Here is a 13,493-nt window from a genome sequence, read left to right as displayed (position 1 = left end):
AAGAGGTAATGTATTGTTCTTTGTTTTGAGCCGTGTTGCCAATGTGAGTTACGGTAAACATGATCCATTGCCTATCATAACGGTATCATGTCCTTGATATTTAGAAAAAGTATGGAGCATACCGGGATCAGCACTAATGTGAGCCGTAGCTCAGTCGAGATACCACTCACTTTGCCCGTTGAGTCTTCAATATGCATTGCTGTCAAGGCTGCTGGAATATCTTCGTTTGATAAGAATTGTCAAACCGATACCAAGCGGCGAAGAAGAGCATCATGTCCGAGACTTTTACATATTTGACACTCTAGTCGAATGCTACTTGTTTCTTTTTCATTCTGCAAATTTTTACTTGAGTTTGCGAAGGATAAGTCTTGACATTTTGGTACCTCGTGAGTAAGTAGTATAGGGCCTAAACCCTTGGTTTGTTGTAGGGATAACATTTCTCTGTCTAGGGTGTTGATTTCCTTGCCCCGGGACCGAAGATATCTGTTCTGTAATTCCGATATCTCTCAAAACCACGACCCCTATTGTTACCGCCCGCACGACCATAGCTTCGACCACCTCTCGTATCCTCCTCTTTCGGATATAAATCCGAAGCTTGAGAAAAGTAGTTTTCATTTGTGGCATCTTTAGACCGAACACGAAACTGTCTTTGTCCAAAATACGCCAAATTCGGATTGAACCGACTCTAGAAAAGTTTTTGAGTCTCAATTCAAACCTTTCTAATTGAGCAATAACCTCATCATACTGGTGAGGCTTTAAACAATATATGGTTGTCCGAAAGTTCTCATACTGGACCTAAACCTTCCAATACACCAAACATCTTGGTTATATCATCCACAGTTTGCCTATTGCATTCAACGATCACATATGGATTTATATTCCCCGAGATAATCGGCAAGGGTTTGTTCATGCTTATGACATGTTTGCAGTTTCCCCTTAATTCAAACTCTCTAGCAATTGATTTACATGTAAACCTTTTCGAAGAGTTTGCCATACTTCTGATGTTTCTAATCCAATGATTAGGCTCAAAATATTTTCGCAACAGCTCAGAGATCCATGATGAAATCAACTGATCTGTTCTAATCCGTCCGGTATACTCGGGATTAATAAGATCGGTTTCACAACCTTCATCCTCTGTTTGCAGCATTCGAGAGGGTGAAGGAATATCTCCATTAACAAAACCAAATAAATCTTGGCTTTTCAAAAACCTTTGGATCTGAGCTTGCCACAATAAGAAGTTGTCCTCAAAGCAAGTTTGATTGTGACGAAGTTTGTGATATTCACATGTATCGGAAAAGGATATTTTGGAGTTCTAATCGCCATTAATATGATTCTTTGAAGAAGATGATAACAAAAGTAGTGCTTATGAGCTCTAAACCCGTATGTGTTTACCTTGAACCGAGGGCTTCGGTGTTCGTCTACTTCTTCGGCTTGATTCACGATCTGGTTACTTGATAGATTCTATTCGCGACGGTTTGATCTTCCCGCTCCGATACCATGAGAACTTATAGAATCAAGAATACAGAAGATGAAGATGAAGAATGACATAGATGATCTCGCGAAGAAGTTTTCGATTCTGTATTTCCATTCAATTGAACAAAAGAAGATGTTCTCCATAATCATCAACCGATTACAATACCTCTCTCGTATATATGCGGAAAACAGAGGACTAACAACTAGAAAAACAAACTAACTAACTTTCGCTAACAAACTTTACAGCTAAGCAAAAACGAACAGCAATCTTGAGACTTTGGTAATCCGCAGCAATCTTGAGACTCAGCAATCTTGAGATTTTGGTAATCCGTGTCTTTGACATCTGTATGATCTCCACCGTTGATGAAACTCATTATCCATGAGTTATCAATTTCTTCAACTTTTTTTGCTTCTTGACCGCCTTACTGGTGATCCACATCTATAATTGTCGAGGACTTCACCTCCCGTGATTGACTTCTCAATATTGCAGACTTGGCTTCTGATCTTGATTCTCTAACATCCCGCAGCCCTGAATTCATTTCTATCCCTCAGCATTGTGCTTGGGTGTTGAGTTTTCAAGGTGTCAATGCACGACCTCACTCTGTTTTCCTCCCTAAGTCTTTTGTGGCAATTTCGGAATTTTGGGTTGTTCATACGAAATTCTTTTGGCTTTTTTCACAAATCACCTGCTTCAAGTTTTAGGGAGTAATCTTTCGTTTCTATTATCAAACCTCACCGTGCAGACAATAAGAATCTTGATCTGCCATTTTCGTTTGGAAAAAAAAGAAAACATAATGAATCTTCTTCGTTATTCAGTCCAAGTGTAAATGTTCTGGGATGGTGGCTCTGGACTGATCTTATCATCCCGTGCTATCTCAGAAAGTTTTAATAAGTAGCTTTATGCAGAGATTGGAGGCTGATGATTATCCTGTCACTTCATCGATATTAGTCGGCTAGTTAGAATGACGAACTGCAATTTCAGGGAAGTCGAGGGTTATCTGCATATATGCTCACTAGGTCAAGTAGTTCTATGGTATTTCTGTCTGAAGAACTAAAGCTATATCCCAAATACAATCAACTTCCAACAATTGGAATTTCGGCTCTGTTTGCTTTGCAGTTTTTTAAGCTCGATGTTGACAGTTGTTAGTGAAGTCTTAGACTGGATAGGTGTTTTATGAACGAAAACCAATCATGTATCGACTTCGTTGATGATTCATGTGTTGTGAATTCAGAGGAAGGTGAGCAGTGTTTAGTTGGGCTTCCAAATGGGACATGGGAAGTTAAGCCTCCTGCTAGGATGGTTTCTCCTGACCATCCTAGGCCAGTTTCAGGCTTTCATTTTGGGAGGAATCGGATGCCAGGGCAGGTATGGGCGGCAACAATCACAGCTCGCTGTGATTTGTGGTTGCTCACATTTGCGTTGTATTTTGATGGACGCAGCTTACCGAAGAGGGACAGATGAGACAACTAATTCCCTAGCATATCCGCCGCTTTCAATTAGCTAGTTGACCAAGTATTTGCCAATTAAGACTGGCGTTATTGCACGCGTGGTCAACGATAATTTAGAATGAATGCAGGAAGACTTCTCTTAGCTTTATCTATATTGTGAATCTCAAGGTTGAGTAGTGATGCCAGAACCAAATGCCCCAGGATGACGTCCATTTTGCATAGAGAGATCTCGTCGTAATTACAAATGTCCCTCTCCACATGACGCTCTTATGGTGATTTACTTGCGGTTGATATGGTGCTTCATGTGATTGTTCAAAATAAGTTTTAGTGCATTGTCTTTGCCATAATTGATTTGTATTAGTTGGCTTCCCTTCTTAAGCTTGTCATCCGTTTATTGTTTGATTTACCATAGTAGTGTTTAAAGTTCTTCCTGCTCCACTGTTGTCCCCATAACAAGCCCTTGTATTCATATGCTCCATATATTTCTCTCAGGGCCTGCCCATGACTTAGTTTTGCTCTTGATTTTGAGACAAAGTGAGTCATAGTGTGCCATTGAGTTTGGCAATGCATTTTATATTGAGTGAAGGTGATGTACTCGATGATGTTGTTTGGTGACTGAAATGTTATTCTTGCATCATGTAGTGAGCACTTTTGAGCATGACGTCTGAAGTTTATAATAGTGAGTTAATCATCGCCTTTTGAAGAGTAATATGTTAAGTTTTAGTACCTTCTTTGAGATAGGTCTCAGCACTGTCTCTCCGTTTAGTATCTTTAGATTGAACTTCCTAACACAACTTTAGCCTGGGGTGAAATTGATAAAACCCATTAGCTGGTGGAGATTGTTTAGGGCCAAATGCGTTCCTTCAGTTTGGGCAACAGATGACCGTTGACTCTGTACTAATTTTGAACATTGTAAGCATTGATCCATTTCAGTACTTCTGCTTGCAGGAAGGAGCTTTTTTCCAAAGGATAAATGAACTCCCTACAGTCTGCGAAACTGTGATGGAGTTCAGTGCATCCCAAGATCAATCTGCCATGATGATGGTAAAACTTGTCATGTTAACTGTTGGTTTATGAATGATCCTTTGACCTGATGCGTGACTTTTTTTTTTTTTTTTGGGCCTATGCAAGCAGTTAAAGAAACCTGAGTCTTGCTCAACTGTCAACATGCCCTCTCCACATAAAGATGAGAGTGGTGCTGCTATGGAAGATGGCCACAATGATGGAAGCAGCAGTTATGTCAAAATAAATCCTCTAAAACGTATGTGAATAGCTTCAGTGATGATTCCAGGGCACTAAAAGATGAGAGCGGTGCTGCTATAGAAGATGGCCACAATGATGGAAGCAGCAGTTATGGGCAAAGTAAATTTTTTGTAATGTATGTGAATAGCTCTGTTGATGATTCCAGGGGACTAAAAGATGATAGTGGTGCTGCTATAGAAGATGGCCACAATGATGGAAGCAGCAGTTCTGGGCAAAGTAAATCCTCTGGAATGCATGTGAATAGCTCTGTTGATGAATCCGGGGCACAAAAAGATGGGATTGGTGCTGCCATAGAAGGTGGCCACAATGATAGAAGCAGCAGTTATGCTCAAAGTAAATCTTCTCGAACATATGTGAACAGCTCTGATGATGATGCCAGGACACAAACAGATGAGAGTGGTGCTGCTATAGGAGATGGCCCTGATGAAGGAAGCAGCAATTATGGGCAAAGGAAATCCTCTGGGACGCATGTGAGCAGTTCTGATGATGATTCCAGGGACAGTTTGTGCTTCCGAATGGGTTAATTTGTAAAATCTACGTACAGGTCCGCTGATTGCAATTGCTTAAGGGCTGGAGAAGCAGGAGATATTGGACAAGAGCATCGTTCTTACAGTTGAAAAGTATAAGGGAGATTCATAAATCAGGCCAATCAAATCGAGGAATCACATATGGTCTTTCTGGTGACTACTACTTTCGACTTTTTTTTGTTTTCTTTCAAACAATCCATTTGGAGATTGTGCTATAACGTTGCTTCCAAGTAGAGCATATCATTGCTCACAAATTGAGCAAAGAAGCATTCATAGTCATACAACCGGTGAATTTTTTCGACTGAAGTTGCTAGAGTTAGGAAGTTACAAGCCTTGAAATCTAGCTGTCCCTAAAATGCTTTTCTTGAGAATGTGTTAGTGCGAGCCCTTCGTTGAGGGTTACCTCCTGTGTGGTTTTGCTAATGTCTCCATTAAAATTCCTCAGCTGCAGTGTGGTTTTAACAAGATGAGACGTATCAGAATCTTCTACTCACCCTGTACACATTCAATCAAGTACCGCAACGGATGAGATCCCTTGGCACATTCTATTTGCACACCATACAGGATAAGATATTTAACAGCCACACGGATTCCCAAAGGAACGGTGTCATTGAATGTTAAGAGAGTCAACTTGGTCGTTTTAAAGGCCAAATAATACCTCCACTACGGCTCATCTTCTCCTCCACTTCACATTTGATATTTCAGTCTTGCCACTGAGAGCCCTCTCCATCTGCAACTGCAACTTTGAGCATATTAGTCTACTTTTCTTCCTCATCCACCACTTCACCTAAGCATGCCATCCTCTTCCGTTGCTCTTCGTCTAAAAATCTTCTTGAAGATTGCAATTAACATACGTGGTCGCTTGCAAATTGCCAGAGGTAAATGCCAGTGCAACTGGGCAAATGATGCTTTTATCGTCGACTCTATTACACTCGCTTCCTCCTATATGTCGCCTTCACTGAATATCACAAAGTCAGAACATTCACATTTGGAGTGAACTGGATGGTAAAAAGGACATTATATAGCTATACAGTTCACATCTGTTTAGGAATAAAAGGGAGGGCTAGAAGCCGGTGTGTTCACATGTAGAATAAGCCTCTACCTAGCAGTGATAATGACTACATAGGTCTCAGTGCATTGTCATTCCCCTCCTAAGCATGGACATCTCTAGAGTCAACTAAAACCCTATGATGTGACATACAGAGAGTGCAAGCGGATTTAGAGTCATGCCCTAGAATGTTAAATCCTCTCTTGCTTTGGAAATTATTAGCTGATGAGTTCCGTACGGGATAAGTAGCCAGCTTGAGACCATTCCTAGGAAAATTTTATGCTAAATATGATTTCATAGTTTGAGTTAACCCCGACCTTAAGCTGGCGGTGAATATGTATATTTGTAATATAGAGTCTTGTGTTTGAAAAAAATAAATCTAGAGTAAGGCAATCAATATACCTACTTGGTTGATAACTCGGGCTTAACATGTTAACAGGCTCAGCCTTGAACTTTCTCTTGGTGATCTTCTGTAGATGGTGTATTGAAGTTCTCATGCGCTTATTTGCAATCATGTGAATTTATATCATTGGAATCATGTATTTAGTATGGTATAAAGAAGTTTTCATTTTTAGTTGACTCAAGATATTCAATAGCTAAAGCTCATTATTGTGTGCTCAAACTTTTGGTGGGACTTCCTGCCATTTATTCGACTCGGCATAAGGAATGAACCCACATTTTTTATGAGCACTGCATTGGTCTTTAATGGGGAAAATGACAACAATGATGTTATAAGTTTCGTGGAACTTTCACTTTAAGGTCTTAACTTCTCATATAATCACTTAAGCATCGTAACTTTTAAAAATCATTCATTTAAGTGATGTATTGCCTAAAAATTCTATGTGACATTGTTTTGATATAAATTCATCCGACTTGACTTGTCAGGTAAATAATGTCATTAAAAAATATAGAAAGACGTCGTGAACCCTTTTCTTCATTAAAAAAACAATGGAGATAGCAGAACTGGGAGGAACGGTTCACGATCTTCTCGATAAAAATGGGCTCTTCCCCGAGACAAAGGTGGATATTATTCGTATTATGGGCTCAAAAGTCTAATCAGAACAGCGTGGACATGATTGAATCTCAAAATACCGACGCACCAGTATCGATTATTCAGTTGATGACGCCATGGAGAGAGGAAAAGGCATAGCAGTGCGGAGGATGACAGCCAGAATTGAGAAGAAATGCAAATTCCGGGGCACACTCAAAAAGGAATCGGGCTTGCGGAAAAAGCTGAGGAGGCGTTTGGGGTAATTTGTTGTCGAAGAAAGTTATGTGAGTAAATATATTTTTCTTAATTGTGATGCTTCAGTGTTCGATTGAAATTTGTGGTACCAAAATACATGCTATACAAAAATTATGACTCTTTTGGTGTCATTTTCCCTATCTAAATGTGTTAAGTATGAGTTACATTCACCAAATAATTTAGCGCATAGTTTTCAGCTGGAATTAATTTCGTTTGAAAGAGTCCGATAAAAACACCGTCCAATGTCCAAATGCCTTCGATGGAGGAAAACATATAAAGAAAATAATCGCAACATAGTTCTTACTTCAATCACGTCTTGTGTGTGTGTGTGTGTGTGTGTGTGTGTGTGTGTGTGTATAATGCATTTGCATTTCAACATATAATTAGTCTCAAGAATATATTTTACGTATATATTAGGCAAGTTTAGAAAAAGCTTTGACAAAAAGGAGATCGTGAACATGAATAAGCGGCTATTTTGCGTTTCAGCTTTGTTTGCTTTGTTATCCCTACACACTTGTGAAAAAAAGAGAGAAAGAAATCATATAACCATGGAAAGTTTAAAAACCCTAATTTCACTTACATTTTGAAAGGTATTAATTTATTAACATTAGATAAAGAAGGATAAGTGAAAAAGATTCACATTCTACATCCACAAGATCTACGATATCAACTGAATGTATCGCAACATTAGATAAAGAAGGATAAGTGAAATTAGGGTTTTTAAACTTTCCATGGTTATAAGAATGTCCATTTCCTTTCTCAAATTGCATGTATGTGGAAAAAAGGAATAAAAAGAATTGGTGAAGCGGAGTACTAAGTGATTTTAAGAATTTCTAAGTTCCAACCATGGTGCGTCCGACTTCTTCGATCAAATAAAAAAAGAATAGATAACTTCTACCTTTGTACATCGAGCAGGATCAATATTTTCTCCATTGAGTGTAAATTACAGGTTTCACATTGCGAGACATCATATTTTCACAGAAATGATGAACAATTGAAGTCCAAAGTATCGCAACTGAGTGCATTACACTAGCAGAGATGAAGTTCACTTTCGAGTACATTTCTTTACCATGAGCAGCGCATTCGTAATGGTACATATAGAAATAAAAAACGACTGAAAGTTGAAGAAAGGATTAATGAGATTGAACTGCAATTGCATGAAAAAGAGAAGAAGAGCCTAGCCACGAAAGGATAACTTCGTTTCTGACTGCTCCACAAAATTGATATATAGGCTTTTAGATAAATTAATTTGTTCAATATCCAATCAAATTCTTTAACAAGACAGTTTTGTAGATTGGCCTCAATACCTTACATTATACAATTGCTTTATGATACGATTATACTGTAAAATAAAGTGTGTGAGTTAAATTGCTTGTGGGGATGATGAGGGAAGAAAAGAATATGCAACCTCACGTGTATGCATAGATATCAAAAGGGTATCGGAGCGATGCTTGGCTAAGGCTGTTTTACGATATTAATCTACTTAAGTGATGAAAAAGAGTGCCCAGGGAAGTTTGAAAGAGTGAATTACGTTCAGCAGCAAGAAAGAGTACTCCCTATGGCGGATTTCCTAACCTAGCATTATTCTAGTGTTGTCAGTAGCATGCAATTCTCACTATCTAGTCCGTGGACAATTATTATAGTTGCAACTTCCACACGCACACACGAGAGAGACAGTAACCTCGAACATTAGATTAAATTATCTTGATTAGTGCACATGCAAGCCATGAGCTGAAATATTATTGCATTCGGTCCATATTTATGTTATCACCATCGGTACTAACCTTGGAAATGACATTCCCTTGAGCTCTTCACAATGACGGAATTCACCGGCCACATGAATTTTCACTGCAACAAAACAAGATGGAGTTCCACACAGCTTTTATGGAGTGAGCATCAATAAAACCCTTCTCGCTTGAAATGCAATGAGAGCGCAAATTTTGTGGTGTGATTAAACTAACCAGGCTGAAACAAGAGGCATTATAGTGAGAGGAATCATGTTAAATGAAACGGAATTCTAATAAAAACCCTCGAACTAAACCCAAACCCTAACTAGCTAGTACAAGTTCAATAACAATGTTACATCCATAAGTATCAGAAACCAGTATCGATCAAAAGCTTAATTATATCATCAGAGTAGTTACTAAAGGTCGAAGTCTATCAATCAGAGCTTGATTAACAGTAATAATTGAGTCTCGAATATTTCTGCAGACCATTAACTAATTATGCACTACTGAAGGGAGGATTGTTGTTGTCGCTGTACTCTCTGTTTGCATCTGGGACTGGATTCCACTCCCACAGTCTGTCAGAAAAGGGAGTCTGAAGCGGGCTCGGAAGCTTGTTCAGCGTCAGATTTTGAGACAATGATGATGACGATGATGATTGTGGAAGCAGCAACCCTTGGAACTGTGAATACTGAGATGGGTAATACTGTTGTAACTGTGGGTGTTGTTGCTGCTGATTAAACGAAGCTGCAGTGGCTTGTGGGTAGTTAACTAGTCTATGGAGATCATCCGCAGGATTCGTTGAAGATGAACTGGGAAACAAGTGGGGAAAAACCAAAGAGACGCTGCTCGGAGTAGCTGCCTGCTTCGACGAGTGGAGTTGGTGGTGGAAATTAGCCATCCCCTCTTCTTCCATTAGCGCGAGCTGCGCTGTGGCCGAGATCGGAGGAATTGGGTAGTATGCATTACTGACATTTTGTTTTGAGAGGCCGAGTGTTGTTGTGACATCAGAGCTGCTGCTTCCATCGGCTTGATCGTTGTTTTGAGCTGAGTGCGATGATAATTGTCCCCCTCCTGCGCCTCCCATGAACGCTTGGAATCTGTCGAAAGCATTCGCGTGCAATTGGAGACTCTGGCCACTAATGCTCATGTTGTGGTGATTCTTATTCTGATCGGATGACGAGATAATTCCTGTCGATCTCGAAGAGGAAGAAGAAGATGCTCTCGTCGGAAGCGTACGAGGGAGTGATGGGTGGTCTTCAACTCCAGATCTCTTGTACACTCGACATAACGATATTTCGGCCTGCAAAATATCGAAAAAGGAAAACAAACGAACATAAAGGAAGAACATGAGTGTTCACGGGTTAGAGATGAGAGAAGTTATTGTAGTAAGAGACCACGAGAGCAGCCAATTTAAAGGTGAGATAGGAAGGACTGCTGCGCAAATTTTTCTCCGACATTCACTGCAAAGAAGGATATTGAATCTGCAAGAGGTCTTAATGAGTTGGTGAACTGATTTAAAGGTGATGAGTTCCTTCTTGAAATTTGTGCAGAAATTTTGAATACCCTATTTACACTATCGGAAAAGGCATATTGCATAATCAATAATTCGGAATCCTATGAGTCCTGGTGCTAGGGTTAAGTAGAGATATTCTAACTTCATAAAAGATTGTTCAATTTCACTTCTTTGGCTAAGTGAAAAAGGAGTCATTTAGCTGAAAATGAAAAGGAGGGCAAAGAAGAAGTGATCGAATCTTTAGCTAGAGACTTTGCTTTCTTGCATGGTCAAAAGACATAAATACTTTAAAGCTTCGGAAACATCTCTTTTGTGTTATATGATTGATCTGATTGTGAAGAACCAAAAGAGAATGGAGATGGTTGACACCTTTTGATAGCGTTCGGTCTCGTGCTGCGGCAAGCGGTACTCGTTCATAATCCAGCTGGTTCGGATCCCTTTGGGAGCCTTCCCGGAGTAGAAGACAAGGGTTTTCTTCAGCCCGATCGAACGGGAGTTCTCACCTCGAATCATCCGGTCAGCTCCGTCGCCTTCCAATAGCCTGATGTGGTCACGCGGTTCGGCCGATCGCCATTCCGGTACTTCCGGTCTCGGGGCACGTAGAAAAACCACTCTTTCTCTCCAATTGCAGCTAAGGCTAATTTGGAAAAACAGAACCCATAAAAGGGTCAACGCGAGCTTTTGGACGAAACTGATAAGATTAAGCATCGGATCTTGATGCTTTTGTATGAAAAGAGAAGAACTGCTTGAATCAAAAATACCTTATAAAGAAAGATATCAATTGACTGAGTAGCGTAAATAAATACCAGGAAGCTCCCAAGGGTCGTAGCGATAAAGATCGAGGAAGGTAATGAGTTCCACGTTGAAGCGCTTGCCCTCGATCTTACGGCGAAGGTAGAACTCCACGAGCTCTTCCTCGGTGGGGTGGAAGCGGAATCCGGGCATCACCATGTCATGCTCATGATCGTCTTTGGCGGTGTTGTTGTTGGTGTCGCTGGCGTCTTCGTGGCTCATGATTGCAGCAATTGCCATAAAAATCACTAAAAGCTTTCTATATAGCTAAGAGGAAGGAGCTCGCTGAGTAACCATTCCTCATCACCATCATCAGCATCTCTTGTTTGGCGAAGTTTCCACTCTAATTTATACATGGCCCAAGTGTACGGATCTTAGGGTGATATATGAAGAAAGAGGCATTGGCAAGATAAGAGAGTGGTTAAAATCCTAGTACAAATGAAAATGGTAATCTCTCTCTCTCCCTGTGCAGATCGTTTGACTCTCTCTAAGAAGAAAAGAAGAAGTAGGAGAAGGACAGAGAGGAGAGAGGAGAGAGAGAGAGAGAGGGGGAGAGAGAAAGAGAGAGAAGAAGAAGAAGTAGGAGAAGGACAGAGGAGAGAGAGAGAGAGAGAGAGAGAGAGAGAGAGAGAGAATGGAGTAAAAGAGAAAGATCTACATAGCTTTCAGGCCCTACGCGTTAATAAGAGCGTTTAAGATGAGAAAATGACATCTCAAAGAGAGAGGACGGTATGACCTCATCTCCTTAGCGGTAGCCTTGGACCTTTCTTCCTCATTCCCACTACTACCATATCACACTCCACACCATCCATTTATAATATTGGACTACTTAATTCTTTTTTTTTTTTAAAGAATAGACGATAAGCTAACACAATTAAGCTGGTGATTTATATATGGCTTTCTGTTAATAAAATCACACATCAAACAGTCAATTTGCCCACAATTTAATAAGATGTGTTTGTTTGATAACTAAAAGTGAAACAGGAGAGAATATAGAATTATAAGTGTCATTATTGGCGGGATATCAATCGAGTGATATGTAATGAGTTAAGTGCCAACAAGTGGATATTTTAAGTTGGTTGTACATCCGATACCAAAGTTAACTTTTTTTTTGGAAGTAATGTGCTGAGCTCTATAAAATATAATAAAATTATGCTATTAAAACCCATTTAATTCGTTTTGGTCCATTTCCATACAATACAAATTTAGTGATATATACCCAACCTGACTCATATATTAAAACACTTTCATATTTAATCTAACCTAGGAAAACATATATACAAATTGAGGTAAAAGCATGGAGTTAATGAGTGGAAGATCGAGTGTAGGTGAGAGAGAATCATAGAGATAGGCTAGGTCAAAGTAAGTTGTGAACATATTTAACACCTATATTATTTTTGATTTTATCATTCTAAACTCATTTATGACCTACTTACTAAATATAATTAATACATATAACAATACAACCTATCAAATATGGGTTTAAAATGGGCATATGATCCATTTTGTCCGGTTTATTATACCCTAGCGAGAGATAACTAGGTGTGCTTGAGCCAGACCTAATGTCAAGCTTAACTTGTTGTCCAATTGAGCCAATCCTTTATGAAATTGATGCTTAATTTTGTTGGTCAAGTTAACCCTAGGTCGGGATTTCTAACTTAATAGCCGTGTCCAAAATTCACCTAGCATTGCCCTTTGAGCCTTTTGGCTCATGTGAAACGGGGCGAATTGATCTCAGGCTCATGATTAGGTTTAGCTCTAACCTTGAGTTTTGCTTTGATGGGTGACAATTGTGAGGGTAATTATCACTTTGACTAATTTAGTTCTAAATCTTTTGAAAATTTGTTAATTCCGTCCTTTAGGTCAATTTTAGTTGAAAATTGCTAATGTGAACATTGGTCATTCTATGTGGTACGGTCAACACTAATGTATACAATTTTTGTAATTTTTTTTTTAAAATAAACTTTTTATTTTTTTTTGATTTTTTTTGAATTCTTTTTCTTTTTCTCTTTTCTCTTTACTTTTTATTTCATTATGCCGACAAGGGTCACCAACAACCTTGCCAATTGTGAAGGCCTCACCCTGGGGAAGGGACGTCTTGCCCACGACTGGCGGACTGCAAATGCCTTCCCCAGTCTAATGAGGGCCTTTGCACTCTCGGATAGCTACCAAGGCTGCAAGGCTTTCATAGCCTTGCTAGCTACCGGCGCTTGCGAACGAGGAGGTTGCAATGGCCTTGCCCAATGCCTTCGCACCTCGCCTATGGTGAGACCTATTTAAAAATAATAATAGATTTAATTTTAAAAAAAATTACAATAATTGTTTACGTCAGCATTGGTAGTGTCACACAAGATGACTGACATCCATATTAGCAATTTCTTGCCAAAATTTGCTGGAATGAATGAATTGATATATTGTAAAAAAATTTAGGACTAAATTAGTCAAATTGAAGAAT

At 39.4% G+C, this 13,493-nt stretch overlaps 1 protein-coding gene across 1 annotated transcript; it reads right to left on the bottom strand.

Annotated features, from left to right (window-relative positions):
* Positions 1-8,972: 8,972 nt before the first annotated feature.
* On the bottom strand, positions 8,973-11,631 carry LOC104452448 (NAC domain-containing protein 35). The gene is given in 4 exon segments (XM_010066909.3): positions 8,973-10,033; positions 10,616-10,773; positions 10,776-10,883; positions 11,053-11,631. Coding segments are annotated over 4 exon segments (1,296 nt in total). The 5' UTR covers positions 11,279-11,631; the 3' UTR covers positions 8,973-9,229.
* Between the last annotated feature and the right edge of the window lie 1,862 nt (positions 11,632-13,493).

This window comes from Eucalyptus grandis, chromosome 7, assembly GCF_016545825.1.
Source record: "Eucalyptus grandis isolate ANBG69807.140 chromosome 7, ASM1654582v1, whole genome shotgun sequence".
Taxonomy (NCBI): Eukaryota; Viridiplantae; Streptophyta; class Magnoliopsida; order Myrtales; family Myrtaceae; genus Eucalyptus; species Eucalyptus grandis.
Note: the sequence above shows the minus strand (reverse complement) of the source record. Positions and strands in the feature narration are given on the sequence as shown.